Below are 15,914 nucleotides of genomic sequence, written 5' to 3' on the forward strand. Positions count from 1 at the left end.
CACGACGGCCCACGAAAAGCAATCGTTTTGTAGATGCCGCCGGTCTCAGTCTCTCGCCGTTTGCTACGCCGGCCGCAGACTTACGTCTCCGACGAGCGGTGCACCCAAAAGTGAAATGCAGTACCTGACAGCGTCCGTTCACGTGGTGCTCGCGACGGTCGAAAACGAACCGGTCACCGGGACGGGATATGTACCACCACCACGGCACCACCTCGGCAACCGAGCCGTTGCTCTCTCTCCTCTTTATAAAGCACTGGTGCACCACACGCTCGCCACTTGCTCGCGCTCTCCCTCGCCCACGTTTCCCGGCCGGCACAGGGTAGGCTAAGCCAGGACCAGCGCCCAGCTCTGGTCACGGGGAGCGTGTGTGTGTGTGTGTGTGGCTGCGGCGGGCCGGAGCGGGCGAGGATGGGGAACTGCCAGGCGGCGGAGGTGGCGGCGGCGGTGGTGCAGCACCCGGGCGGGCGGGTGGAGCGGCTCTACTGGTCCACGCCCGCGGCGGAGGTGATGCGCGCCAACCCGGGCCACTACGTCGCGCTCGTCACGCTCCGCGTCGCCGAGGAGCGCCAGGACGCCGACGGCGGCGGCGCGCGCCGCACCGTGCGCCTCACCCGCGTCAAGCTCCTCAAGCCCAAGGAGACGCTGCTCCTCGGCCACGCCTACCGCCTCATCACCGCCAACGGTAAGCTTCGAGTCTCCGGTTCTCGTCCTCTGCCTCTTCTCCTGCAAGCTGTGCCCACTGCTAACATGGCATGGAAAAATGGTGCGTGCAGAGGTGACCAAGGCGGTGCAGGCGAGGAAGGAGGAGAAGCTGAGGAAGGCGCGGCAGCAGCTGCAGCAGCTGGAGTTGTCGACGCGGCAGAGCAAGCTGCGGCCGGCGGCGGACGGTGACGACGTCGACGACGACGACGACGAGGCCAGCTTGGATGAGAGTCTCGATCAGGTGGTTACATGGATTTAGCTCTATTCAATCCAACTACTTTTCTCTCTCTCCCCCTCGATGCCGCCATGCACGTTCTCTGCATGATTGATGCGCCTTTAATTGCCTTCTCTGCAAGGGTTGCTAGTTAGTTGTTCCTCGCGATTCTCATGTCTTCCTCAGTTCGTCCACATGCAACACTGTAGGTCATCAGCTTACCGAGAAGATGAATTTTCTCTGGGTAATTGCCATTAGATTTTTCGCGGCTGCAAAATCTGCAAAGTTTTCACAGAAATCTGGTTAACCTTTAGCTCAAAGGAGAGAATCAGTTTGGAGTACCTGACACTGACAATTCTCAATCCCCAATTGACACGCATAAAACAAGATTGTAGGTGTGGTCCTGTGGATCCAACTGATTGATGCCATCGTACCGTCCACAAGGGAATTTAATGCTTAAAATAGAGGGATGCAGAATGATAAAAGAATCATGAATTCATGATGATAAATAAAATACTGAAGAGTCGCGGCTAGTGTCAGGAGCAAAGAATCGTCTGCGAGATCCCTTCTTCTGCTCCCGTTCTGAACCGCGGCAACATGCAAATGTTCCACCTTCTGACTACTCTACACCTGATTGCAGTTGGCGCGGCAGGACGGAGGAGACGGCCACCGGAGCTCCGGCGCCCGGCACCGGCAATGGCGGCCCTCGCTGCACAGCATCGACGAGGCCGCGAGCTGATGCCCGGCCATGCATAGCCCTCGGTGGATCTTCTGTATTTTCGGCGTCCACCGGGCCTCGACAGATTAATCTAGCTCGCGTCACATGGTTTGCTGCCACATCTGTGTTGGATCGCTTCTGAAGCGGCTCCGTCGATCGGAGCGTGTCCGTGTACATTTTCAGGGTTTCTCGTCAGGGTCTGTTAGTGAGAGTGAGACTGCCTTTTTTCTTTCTTTCTCTTGATACGTTTGCACCTGATTAAGATGCATGAAAGAAGTTCACAACACGAGTAGCTAATACTACATCCATACAAGAGATGATGCCATCGCCATGTACTAATGCACCTGTGCATCGATCTCGTCCATGCTCATGGCCTCTCATGGGTGATGGCGTTTCTCTGTGCTGTGTTCTTGCAATTCTTGGCGCCGAGTTCTCAATCATAAGCACGGTGCCGGCTGCGGCCGCACCTGCAAGCAGCGGCCGCAGGTGGTGGGATGGAATCAGTCGTCTGATGAGATCCTTTTGGGCTGGAAGCTCGTTGAGCAGATTCGCGTCGGCGCTGCGAAGAGAGTTTAAAACTTTGACGCCCACGATACCTAAGCTCTGTGTGCCTGTTTGGCGCTTTGGCGTCTGGCGACGGTGGTTGGCCACATGCTCTCTGTGGGCTGCCCTGAACAACACAGGAGCTGACATTTCCACTGTAGATTAATGGCCAAGCTGTTAGTTAGTTACTCCTACTAACCACAATTGGGGACAGTTGAATACTGGCAGCATCAGCTGCTGTGCTTACCACTAGTTAATGTGGCCGGCACCAAATGGATCCGCCCAGCCTCCCATGGCGGGGTGAGTTCCTCCGTAAGTGGCAGCTTTTGGCCACTCATGGACGCATCGACCGTATGTGGCAGCTTGGCGGTGGCCGCTTTGTCCATCAAAAGGCCAATTATGCATTGCAAGATGATCAGATGCTTTGGGGATCGACTGCAGGCTGGGCCCGAGCCCGCGGTCGGAAATGAAATCTTCGCTTTAGCTGGGATTTGGATTGTGTTTCTGCGCAAAAGTTACTTGTACTACGTGCTTTCCTTGTTCATCAGAACCCTGAACGAAGCTGGCTGCAGGTTGGAAGGACGACGACGGTGTGTTTAGCTCGTGTCATGTGCCGTGGAGAAGTGCCACCGGCGGACTTGGCCTGGCATATCGGGCAAGCTACCTCATGTTTGACAACGGACAAGGACAACGGAATACGTACTTGTTGGAGTACAGATCGAGACGGCTGGAGCACGTACGGAGCTACGTACAGCAACCAATGGCTAGCATTGCCATATCTCCGGTGTCCATCTTTCCGTTTCCTCGAACACACGGCACGCTCAAGCGCGTGCCTCAAATTCACGGAGCACGCACGAACTTCCGCGTGTGGCCGACTTGAAGATTTGCCACTCCACGAAAACTCAAACGTGTGCTCGGTTCGGGCCGATGACGATCTGTGGCACGTAGGCACGACAACACGTGGATTTCCCGCCATCTTCGCGGTTCGAAAAATAGTTTGGACTTTGCAGGAGGGTCCGGTGAGGGGCGATTAGAGGCTCCCTGCCTGCATGCTGACGGCGGCATTTGTCTTCACTGCGAGGCTCCGTGCGGTTCCAGTCAGCCGCGAGATCGGGGTAATGGTGGCGTCTGTGACGTCGTTTCCTTCTCGAGGCATCATCGTTGCAGGTTGCGACACAATGCTTGGATTGCTCCGGGGGAAACCTTAGATCTGGATTTCTCAGATAGGACGATGACAACATCTTCGCTGCCGTTTTCCCTCCGGAGGCATTGTTTTGGGGCATGAGCTGGCTGGAGGAGACGAGAGGAAGAGTGGTGTCTCATCTACCGCAAGGGCGAAGGCGGGTCTCGGCGGCGGAGTTTTGGCGACGAGTGCGTGTGGATGGACGCGTGTAGGAGGGTGACACTATCTGGCGTCGACAGCAGTACGGCTTGGCGAGGTGAATGTGTTGATCGTTTCTGAAGGTGGGACGGTGAAAGATGGTGGCGGCACATCTAAAGCGTGCGCATGCGGTGCGCGCTGCGTGTCGGCCAGACCGGATGGTGCTCTCTACCCGATGCGGGGCAGGTGTGAGGCCACCGGATTAGATCGTGCACGTTCATGCGGTTCGCGCACATTGTCAAGAGTGTAGGTGCTGCGACTTGTGCGCCAGCTAGGAGGCTTCGGGTTGATCCATGTATTCACGCTGTCAGACTATGCTGAATAATACCACCTCCGTAAATAAATATACACGATCTAAGCGCTCTTATGTTTCTTCGCAGAGGGAGTAATAAAGATGGTTGTATGCATCAATTGACGCGGTCGGGGGTAATTCTCCTTTCAAAAATTATGACCATTTTCACATCAAAGTACTCTTTATTGCAAGGTGACCACCATATTATCTTTCACAAGCGTATCAACAATCTATACAGGTGGATCTTCCATCCACCGGCGCACACCTTAATTCTAGCTAGTCTAAATCATGGGCAGCACAATTAGTCTCTATAGGAGCATGCTCAAAAATAATATGCGGGAAATCACACGCAAGATGATGTATATCATCAGAAATTACCACCGATAGACCGAAGGAGCGACATCCATTCTTCATTGTCTCTATCACCTCGATGTTGTCGGAGTTCTTCTCTATGTGGTTGCACCCGACTATAGTTAACAAATTGAGATCAAACCATAAGGCCAGTGCCTTGGCCATAAGCGCATCTTTGCACCAATCGATGTTCTCGTTTCCTACCACGACGAATCAGCCATTCGAGTCTCCGGTGACAACGCCATACCAGCCTGTGAGTAAGTCTGGGTCAAAAGCCCCATCCACGTTCAGCTTCACATAATTGCTCCTTTGTCTTTCTCAGCCATGTCGCTTGATCGTCGACTTTGCATCACTTGCCATAGTATAGTTAGCAACCCAAGCTCTGATTGCTATTGCTATGAAATTTGAAATTAGGTTTCTGGACCTTTTCATTATGCACTAACTTTCTCCTCTGCCGCCATAAATACCAGGAACCTAGCAATATTTTAGGATGAATGCAGCCATATTTCAACACTGCAAAAACTGGATGGTATCATTGTTGGGGATCGTTGCAGAAATTAAAAAAATTCTACGCATCACCAAGATCAATCTATGGAGAAACTAGCAACGAGAGAGAGGGGAGTGCATCTTCATACCCTTGAAGATCGCGATGCGGAAGCGTTGCAAGAACACGGTCGGTGGAGTCGTACACGAAGCAATTCGAATCGCGGCTGAATCCGATCTAAGCACCGAATAACGGTGCCTCCGCGTTCAACACACGTGCAACCCGATGACGTCTCCCGTGCCTTGATCCAGCAAGGAGAGAGGGAGAGGTTTGGGAAGACTCCGTCCAGCAGCAGCACGACGGCGTGGTGGTGGTGGAGGAGCGTGACACTCCAGCAGGGCTTCGCCAAGCACTGCGAGAGACAAGGAGGGAGAGGGGTAGGGCTGCGCCAAGAGAGAGGGAGACTCGTGTCTCTGGCAGCCCCAAAACCCCCACTATATATAGGGGGAGGAGAGGGGCTGCGCCCCCATCAAGGGTTCCCCCCCTAGGGGTGGCGGCCAGCCCTAGATGCATCTAGGGGGCGGTCAGAGGGGGAGAGAGGGGGCCGCACCCTAGGTGGGCCTTAGGCCCATCTGAGCCTAGGGTTTCCCCCTTCTCCCCTTCCCTGCGCCTTGGGCCTCTTGTGGGAGGTGCACCAGCCCACCTAGGGGCTGGTCCCTTCCCACACTTGGCCCACGCAAGCCTCCGGGGCTGGTGTCCCCTCCCGGTGGACCCCCGAACCCTTCCGATGGTCCCGGTACGTTACCGATAACGCCCAGAACACTTCTGGTGTCCAAAACGGGACTTCCCATATATATATATATATATATATATATATATATATATATCTTTACCTCCGGACCATTCTGGAACTCCTCGTGACGTCCGGGATCTCATCCGGGACTCCGAACAACATTCGGTAACCACGTACATCTATTCCCTATAACCCTAGCGTCATCGAACCTTAAGCATGTAGACCCTACAGGTTCGGGAGGCATGCAGACATGACCGAGACATCTCTCCGGCCAATAACCAACAGTGGGATCTGGATACCCATGTTGGCTCCCACATGCTCCACGATTATCTCATTGGATGAACCACGATGTCGGGGATTCAATCAATCTCGTACACAATTCCCTTTGTCTACCGGTATGATACTTGACCGAGATTCGATTGTTGGTATCCCTATACCTTGTTCAATCTCGTTACCGGCAAGTCTCTTTACTCGTTCGTAACACATCATCCAGTGATCAACTCCTTGGTCACATTGAGCTCATTATGATGATGTCCTCCCGAGTGGGCCCAGAGATACCCCTCCGTCACACGGAGTGACAAATCCCAGTCTCGATTCGTGCCAACTCAACAGACACTTTCGGAGATACCCGTAGTGCACCTTTATAGCCACCCAACGTTGTGATGTTTGGCACACCCAAAGCATTCCTACGGTATCCGGCAGTTGCACAATCTCATGGTCTAAGGAAATGATACTTGACATTAGAAAAGCTTTAGCAGACGAACTACACGATCTTGTGCTATGCTTAGGATTGGGTCTTGTCCATCACATCATTTTCCTAATGATGTGATCCCGTTATCAATGACATCCAATGTCCATGGTCAGGAAACCGTAATCATCTATTGATCAACGAGCTAGTCAACTAGAGGCTCACTAGGGACATGTTGTGGTCTATGTATTCACACATGTATTACGATTTCCGGATAACACAATTATAGCATGAACAATAGACAATTATCATGAACAAGGAAATATAATAATAACCATTTTATTATTACCTCTAGGGCATATTTCCAACAGTCTCCCACTTGCACTAGAGTCAATAATATAGTTACATTATGATGAATCGAACACCCATAGAGTTCTGGTGTTGATCATGTTTTGCTCATGGAAGAGGTTTAGTCAACGGATCTGCGACATTCAGGTCCGTATGCACTTTACAAATATCTATGTCTCCATCTTGAACATTTTCACGAATGGAGTTGAAGCGACGCTTGATATGCCTGGTCTTCTTGTGAAACCTGGGCTCCTTGGCAAGGGCAATGGCTCCAGTATTGTCACAGAAGAGAGTCATCGGGCCCGATGCATTGGGAATAACTCCTAGGTCGGTAATGAACTCCTTCATCTAGATTGCTTCATGTGCTGCCTCCGAGGCTTCCATGTACTCCGCTTCACATGTAGATCCCGCCACGACGCTTTGCTTGCAACTACACCAGCTGACTGCCCCACCATTCAAAATATACATATCCGGTTTGTGACTTGGAGTCATCCAGATCTGTGTCGAAGCTAGCATCGACGTAACCCTTTACGACGAGCTCTTCGTCACCTCCATAAACAAGAAACATATCCTTAGTCCTTTTTAGGTACTTCGGGATATTCTTGACCGCTGTCCAGTGTTCCATGCCGGGATTACTTTGGTACCTTCCTACCAAACTTATGGCAAGGTTTACATCAGGTCTGGTACACAGCATTGTTGGAAATATGACCTAGAGGCAATAATAAAATGGTTATTATTATATTTCCTTGTTCATGATAATTGTCTATTGTTCATGCTGTAATTGTATTAACCGGAAACCGTAATACATGTGTGAATACATAAATCGTAATATGTCCCTAGTAAGCCTCTAGTTGACTAGCTCGTTGATCAATAGACGGTCATGGTTTCCTGACCATGGACATTGGATGTCATTGATAACGGGATCACATCATTAGGAGAATGATGTGATGGGCAAGACCCAATCTTAAGCGTAGCACAAGATCGTGTAGTTCGTTTGCTGAAGCTTTTCTAATGTCAAGTATCATTTCCTTAGACCATGAGATTGTGCAACTACCGGATACCGTAGGAATGCTTTGGGTGTACCAAACGTCAGAACGTAACTGGGTGGCTATAAAGGTGCATTACAGGTATCTCCGAAAGTGTCTGTTGGGTTGGCATGAATCGAGACTGGGATTTGTCACTCTGTATGACGGAGAGGTATCTCTAGGCCCACTCGGTAATGCATCATCATAATGAGCTCAATGTGACTAAGGATTTGGTCACGGGATCATGCGTTACAGAATGAGTAAAGAGTCTTACCGGTAACGAGATTGAATGAGGTATGGGGATACCGACGATTGAATCTCGGGCAAGTAACATACCGATAGACAAAGGGAATTGTATACGGGATTGATTGAATCCCCGACATCGTGGTTCATCCGATGAGATCATCATGGAACATGTGGGAGCCAATATGGGTATCCAGATCCCGCTATTGGTTATTGGCCGGAGAGATGTCTCGGTCATGTCTGCATGGTTCCCGAACCCGTAGGGTCTACACACTTAAGGTTCAGTGACGCTAGAGTTGTTATGGGAAATAGTATGTGGTTACCGAAGGTTGTTCGGAGTCCCAGACGTGACGAGGAGTTCCGGAATGGTCCGGAGGTGAAGATCGATATATTAGACGAAGGATATTGGAGTCCGGAATTGTTCCGGGGGTACCGGGTGACGACCAGCGTGTCCGAAAGGGGTTTCGGAGGCCCCGGCAAGCGTTGGGGGGCCTTATGGGACAAGGGGAAGGGGCACATCAGCCCACTAAGGGGCTGAGCGCCCCTCCCACCCAATCTCACGTAACCTGGAGAGGTGGGGGCGCCTCCCCTAGGGCAGCCACCCCTCCCGGCTTGGGGGGCAAGTTTCCTAGGGGTGGGGGCGCCCAGACCCATCTTGGGTTTCCCATGTGGCCGCCGCCCCTCCCCTAGGGAACCCTAGGGCGCCTCCTCCCCCCTTCACCCTATATATAGTGAGGGAGAGATAGGGTAGCCTCACCCTTCCCCTGGCGCAGCCCCCCCCTCTCCTACACCTCCCCCTCCTCTGTAGCGCTTGGTGAAGCCCTGTCGGAGAACCACGAGCTCCATCACCACCACGCCGTCGTGCTGTCGGAGTTATCCTTCAACTTCTCCTCTCCCCTTGCTGGATCAAGAAGGAGGAGACGTCCCCGGGCTTATTGTGTGTTGAACGCAGAGGCGTCGTTGTTCGGCGCTTAGATCGAAATCGACTGCGATCTGAATCGTTGCGTGTACGACTCCACCAACCGCGTTCTTGTAACGCTTCCACTTAGCGATCTTCAAGGGTATGAAGATGCACTCCCTCTCTCTCGTTTCTAGTATCTCCTAGATTGATCTTGGTGACACGTAGGAATTTTTTTGAATTATTGCTACGTTCCCCAACAGTGGCATCATGAGCTAGGTCTATGCGTAGATTCTATGCACGAGTAGAACACAAAGCAGTTGTGGGCGATGATTTGTTCAATTTTCTTACCGTTACTAGTCTTATCTTGATCCGCGGGCATTGTGGGATGAAGCGGCCTGGACCGACCTTACACGTACACTTACGTGAGACTGGTTCCACCGACGGACATGCACTTCATGCATAGGGTGGCTGGCGGGTGTCTGTCTCACCCACTTTAGTCAGATCGGATTCGATGAAAAGGGTCCTTATGAAGGGTATAGCAATTGGCATATCACCGTTGTGGTTTTGCGTAGGTAAGAAACGTTCTTGCTAGAAACCCATAACAGCCACGTAAAACATGCAACAACAATTAGAGGATGTCTAACTTGTTTTTGCAGGGTTTGCTATGTGATGTGATATGGCCAAAAGGATGTGATGAATGATATATGTGATGTATGAGATTGATCATGTTCTTGTAATAGAAATCACGACTTGCATGTCAATGAGTATGACAACCGACAGGAGCCATAGGAGTTGTCTTAATTTATTTATGACATGCGTGTCAATGAAAACGCCATGTAATTACTTTACTTTATTGCGAACCGTTAGCCATAGTAGTAGAAGTAATAGTTGGCGAGGCAACTTCATGAAGACACGATGATGGAGATCATGATGATGGAGATCATGGTGTCATGCCGGTGACGATGGTGTTCATGTCATGCCTCGAAGATGGAGATCAAAGGCGCAAGATGATATTGGCCATATCATGTCACTTTATGATTTGCATGTGATGTTTGTCATGTTTACATCTTATTTGCTTAGAACGACGGTAGCATAAATAAGATGATCCCTCACTAAAATTTCAGGAAAGTGTTCCCCCTAACTGTGCACCATTGCGAAGGTTCGTTGTTTCGAAGCACCACATGATGATCGGGTGTGATAGATTCTAACGTTCGAATACAACGGGTGTAAGCCAGATTTACACATGCAAAACACTTAGGTTGACTTGAAGAGCCTAGCATGTACAGACATGGCCTTAGAACACGGAAGACCGAAAGGTCGAACATGATTCGTATAGAAGATACGATCAACATGGAGATGTTCACCGTTGATGACTAATCCGTCTCACGTGATGATTGATACGTCCATTTTGCATCATGCTTTTATATCGATATTTATTGCATTATGGGCTGTTATTACACATTATGTCACAATACTTATGCCTATTCTCTCTTATTTTACATGGTTTACATAAAGAGTGAGAATGCCGACAGCTGGGATTCTGGGCTGGAAAAGGAGCAAATATTAGAGGCATATTCTGCACAGCTCCAAAAGTCCTGAAACTTCACAGAAGACATTTTCAGAATATATAAAAAATACTCAACGGAAGAGATTCACCAGCGGGGCCATACCCTATCCATGAGGGTGGGGGCGCGCCCTACCCCCCTGGGCGCCCCCTACCTCGTGGGCCCCCTGGTGGCCCTCCGGTGGCCATCTTCTGCTATATGAAGTCTTTCGATGGGAAAAAATAACAAGCCATCTTCTCGGACGAAACTCCGCCGCCACGAGGCGGAACCTTGGCGGAACCAATCTAGGGCTCTAGCGGAGCTGTTCTGCCGGGGAAACTTCCCTCCCGGAGGGGGAAATCATCGCCATCATCATCACCAACGCTCCTCTCATCGGGAGAGGGCAATCTCCATCAAAATCTTCATCAGCACCATCTCCTCTCAAAATCCTAGTTCATCTCTTGTATCCAATTCTTGTCTCCAAGTCCGGGATTGGTGCTAGTAGGTTGCTAGTAGTGTTAATTACTCCTTGTAGTTGATGCTAGTTGGTTTAATTGGTGGAAGATCATATGTTCAGATCCTATATGCATATTAATACCCTTCTGATTATGAACATGTTTATGCTTTGTGAGTAGTTACGTTTGTTCCTGAGGACATGGGAGAAGTCTTGCTATTAGTAGTCATGTGAATTGGGTATTCGTTCGATATTTTGATGAGATGTATGTTGTCTCTCCTCTAGTGGTGTTATGTGAACGTCGACTACATGACACTTCACCATTATTTGGGCCTAGAGGAAGGCATTGGTAAGTAATAAGTAGATGATGGGTTGCTAGAGTGACAGAAGCTTAAACCCTAGTTTATGCGTTGCTTCGTAAGGGGCTGATTTGGATCCATATATTTCATGCTATGGTTAGGTTTACCTTAATACTCTTGTTGTAGTTGCGGATGCTTGCAATAGAGGTTAATCATAAGTGGGATGCTTGTCCAAGTAAGGGCAGTACCCAAGCACCGGTCCACCCACATACCAAATTATCAAAGTACTGAACGTGAATCATATGAACGTGATGAAAAATAGCTTGACGATATTCTCATGTGTCCTCGGGAGCGCTTTCCTCTACATAAGAGTTTGTCCAGGCTTGCCCTTTGCTACAAAAAGGATTGGGCCACCTTTCTGCACTTTATTTACTTTTGTTACTTGTTGCTCATTACAAATTATCTTATCACAAAACTATCTGTTACCACTTATTTCAGTACTTGCAGAGAATACCTTGCTGGAAACCGCTTATCATTTCCTTCTGCTCCTCGTTGGGTTCGACACTCTTACTTATCAAAAGGACTACGATAGATCCCCTATACTTGTGGGTCATCAAGACTCTTTTCTGGCGCCGTTGCCGGGGAGTGAAGCGCCTTTGGTAGGTGGAATTTGGTAAGGAAAAATTTATATAGTGTGCTGAAATTTACTGTCACCTGTTACTGTGGAAAGTAATCCTCTAAGGGGCTTGTTCGGGGTATCTTCACCCCGACCAGTAGAGCAAAGAGTTGCTCCTCAACCTACTGAAATTAAAAATGTCTGCTTTGAAATTCCTTCGGGTATGATAGAGAAACTGCTAGCTAATCCTTTTTTAGGAGATGGAATAAAACATCCTGATGAGCATCTAATATATGTGGATGAAGTTTGTGGATTATTTAAGCTTGAGGTGTACCCGGAGATGTTGTTAAGAAGAAGGTCTTCCCTTTATCTTTGAAGGGAGATGCATCGACATGGTATAGGCTATGTGATGATATGGGGTTTTGGAATTACAAACGATTGAAATTGGAATTTCATCAGAAGTTTTATCCTATGCATCTTGTTCATCGTGATCGCAATTATATATATAATTTTTGGCCTCGTGAAGGAGAAAGCATCGCTCAAGCTTGGGGGAGGCTTAAATCAATGTTATATTCATGCCCCAATCATGAGCTCTCAAGAGAAATGATTATTCAAAAAATTTATGCTCGGCTTTCTGATAGCAATCGCACCATGCTTGATACTTCTTGTGCTGGCTCTTTTATGATGAAGACTATTGAATTCAAATGGGATTTATTGGGAAGAATTAAACGCAACTCTGAAGATTGGGACCTCGACGAAGGTAAGGAGTCAGGTATGACACCTAGTTTTGATTGTGTTAAATCTTTTCTGGATACCGATGTTTTCCGTAAATTTAGCACTAAATATGGACTTGACTCTGAGATAGTAGCTTCTTTCTGTGAATCTGTTGCTACTTATGTTGATATCCCCAAGGAGAAATAGTTAAAATATCATCCTCCCATAGAAGTAAAAGTAGCTGCACCTATTAAAGTTGAAGAAAAGATTGTCACTTATAATGATCCAATTGTTCCTACTTCTTATGTTGAGAAACCACCTTTTCCTGTTAGCATTAAGGGTCATGTTAAAGCTTCAACTATGGTTCGTAAAAGCAATATTAAAACTTATACACCTCATGAGCAAATTAAAGTTGAACCTGATATTGCTATTGTTAAAGATCTCTTGTCTGATAATATTGATGGGCATGTTATTTATTTCTGTGATGAAACTGCTAGAATTGCTAAACCTTGTGCTAAAGATAAAAATAGGCCGGTGGTAGGCATGCCTGTTATTTCTGTTAAAATAGGAGATCATTGTTATCATGGCTTATGTGATGTGGGTGCTAGTGCTAGTGCAATACCTTATTCCTTATACAAAGAAATTATGCATGATATTGCACCTGCTGAGATAGAAGATATTGATGTCACAATTAAACTTGCCAATAGAGATACTATTTCACCAATGAGAATTGTTAGAGATGTTGAAGTATTGTGTGGGAAAAATAAATATCCTGTTGATTTTCTTGTTCTTGGTTCCCCACAAGATAGCTTTTGTCCCATTATATTTGGTAGACCCTTCCTGGACACTGTTAATGCTACTATAGATTGCAAAAGAGATGTTGTTACTATCGGTTTAGATGATATGACTCATGAATTTAATTTCTCTAAATTTAGTAGACAACACCGTGAAGAAGAATTACCTGGTAAGGATGAAATTATTGGTCTTGCTTCTATTGCCGTACCTCCTAGTGATCCTTTAGAACAATATTTGCTAGACCATGAAAATGATATGTTTATGAATGAAAGAAGGGAAATAGATGAAGTATTCTTTAAACAGGAACCTATTCTGAAAAACAATTTGCCTGTTGAAATTTTAGGAGATCCTCCTCCACCCAAGGGTGATCCCGTGTTTGAGCTTAAACCGTTGCCTGATAATCTTAAATATGCTTATCTTGATGAAAAGAAGATATATCCTATTATTATTAGTGCTAACCTTTCAGAGCATGAAGAAGAAAGATTATTGAAAACTCTGAAGAAGCATCGTGCTGCTATTGGATATACTCTTGATGATCTTAAGGGCATTAGTCCCACTCTATATCAACATAAAATAAATTTGGAAGTAGATGCCAAACCAGATCGTGATCCTCAACGATGTCTGAATCCTAAAATGAAAGAAGTGGTAAGAAAGGAAATACTAAAGCTCCTTGAGGCAGGTATAATTTATCCTGTTGCTGATAGTCAGTGGGTATGTCCTGTCCATTGTGTCCCTAAGAAGGGAGGTATTACTGTTGTTCCTAATGATAAAGATGAATTGATTCCTCAAAAATTATTACAGGTTATAGGATGGTAATTGATTTCCGCAAATTAAATAAGGCAACTAAAAAGGATCATTACCCCTTACCTTTTATCGACCAAATGCTAGAAAGATTATCCAAACATACACATTTTTGCTTTCTAGATGGTTATTCTGGTTTCTCTCAAATACCTGTGTCAGCCAAAGATCAATCAAAGACTACTTTTACTTGCCCTTTTGATACTTTTGCTTATAGATGTATGCCTTTTGGTTTATGTAATGCACCTGCTATCTTTCAAAGATGCATGATGGCTTTATTCTCTGACTTTTGTGAAAAGATTTGTGAGGTTTTCATGGACGATTTCTCTGTCTATGGATCTTCTTTTGATGATTGCTTGAGCAACCTTGATCGAGTTTTGCAGAGATGTGAAGAAACTAATCTTGTCTTGAATTAGGAAAAGTGCCACTTTATGGTTAATGAAGGTATTGTCTTGGGGCATAAAGTTTCTAAAAGAGGTATTGAGGTTGATAAAGCTAAGGTTGATGCTATTGAAAAGATGCCATGTCCCAAGGACATCAGAGGTATAAGAAGTTTCCTTGGTCACGCCGGATTTTATAGGAGCTTCATTAAGGACTTCTCAAAAATTTCTCGGCCTCTGACTAATTTATTACAAAAAGATATACCATTTGTTTTTTATGATGATTGTGTAGAAGCATTTGAAATACTTAAGAAAGCATTAATCTCTGCACCTATTGTTCAGCCACCTGATTGGAATTTACCCTTTGAAATTATGTGTGATGCTAGTGATTATGCTGTAGGTGTTGTTCTAGGGCAAAGAGTTGATAATAAATTAAATGTTATTCAATATGCTAGTAAAATCCTAGATAATGCTCAAAGAAATTATGCTACGACTGAAAAAGAATTCTTAGCAGTTGTATTTGCTTGTGATAAGTTCAGACCTTATATTGTTGACTCTAAAGTAACTATTCACACTGATCATGCTGCTATTAAATATCTTATGGAAAACAAAGATGCTAAACCTAGACTTATTAGATGGGTTCTCTTGCTACAAGAATTTGATTTGCATATTGTTGATAGAAAGGGAGCTGAGAACCCCGTTGCAGACAACTTGTCTAGGTTAGAAAATGTGCTTGATGACCCACTTCCTATTGATGATAGCTTTCCTGATGAGCAATTAAATGTCATAAATGCGTCTCATACAGCTCCATGGTATGCTGATTATGTTAATTACATTGTTGCTAAGTTTATACCACCTAGTTTCACATACCAGCAAAAGAAAAAGTTCTTCTATGATTTGAGGCATTACTTTTGGGATGACCCACATCTTTATAAAGAAGGAGTAGATGGTGTTATTAGACGTTGTGTACCTGAGCATGAACAGGAACAGATCCTACGCAAGTGTCACTTTGAAGCTTATGGAGGACATCGTGCTGGAGATAGAACTGCACATAAGGTATTGCAATCTTGTTTTTATTGGCCTACTGTCGGTGTCAAAACCGGCGGATCTCGGGTAGGGTGTACCGAACTGTGCGTCTAGGCCGGATGGTAACAGGAGGCAGGGGACACGAAGTTTTACCTAGGTTCGGGCCCTCTTGATGGAGGTAAAACCCTACGTCCTGCTTGATTAATATTGATGATATGGGTAGTACAAGAGTAGATCTACCACGAGATCAGAGAGGCTAAACCCTAGAAGCTAGCCTATGGTATGATTGTATGTTGTGATTGTTGTCCTACGGACTAAAACCCTTCGGTTTATATAGACACCGGAGTGTTGGAAATATGCCCTAGAGGCAATAATAAATTAGTTATTATTATATTTCCTTGTTCATGATAATCGTTTATTATCCATGCTAGAATTGTATTGATAGGAAACTCAGATACATGTGTGGATACATAGACAACACCATGTCCCTAGTAAGCCTCTAGTTGACTAGCTCGTTGATCAATAGATGGTTACGGTTTCCTGACCATGGACATTGGATGTCGTTGATAACGGGATCACATCATTAGGAGAATGATGTGATGGAC

General features: G+C 46.5%; 1 protein-coding gene across 1 annotated transcript; it reads left to right on the forward strand.

The window, feature by feature from the left end:
* Positions 1–243: 243 nt before the first annotated feature.
* Positions 244–1,920, forward strand: LOC125514628 (uncharacterized). The gene is made up of 3 exons (XM_048679965.2): positions 244–682; positions 774–943; positions 1,557–1,920. The coding sequence occupies exons 1-3, from the start codon at positions 409–411 to the stop codon at positions 1,653–1,655; spliced, it is 543 nt and encodes a 180-aa protein (XP_048535922.1). The 5' UTR covers positions 244–408; the 3' UTR covers positions 1,656–1,920.
* The last annotated feature ends 13,994 nt before the right edge of the window (positions 1,921–15,914 follow it).

This window comes from Triticum urartu, chromosome 6A (genome assembly GCF_056163025.1).
Source record: "Triticum urartu cultivar PI428250 chromosome 6A, HENAU_Tu73, whole genome shotgun sequence".
Taxonomy (NCBI): domain Eukaryota; kingdom Viridiplantae; phylum Streptophyta; class Magnoliopsida; order Poales; family Poaceae; genus Triticum; species Triticum urartu.

Excerpts from the sequence above, each read along its gene's own strand:
- LOC125514628 (XM_048679965.2), top strand. The coding sequence starts at position 409 with ATGGGGAACTGCCAGGCGGCGGAGGTGGCGGCGGCGGTGGTGCAGCAC. Across the intron at positions 683-773 it reads CCGCCTCATCACCGCCAACG|AGGTGACCAAGGCGGTGCAG; the intron begins GTAAGCTTCGAG and ends TGGTGCGTGCAG. Across the intron at positions 944-1,556 it reads TGGATGAGAGTCTCGATCAG|TTGGCGCGGCAGGACGGAGG; the intron begins GTGGTTACATGG and ends ACCTGATTGCAG.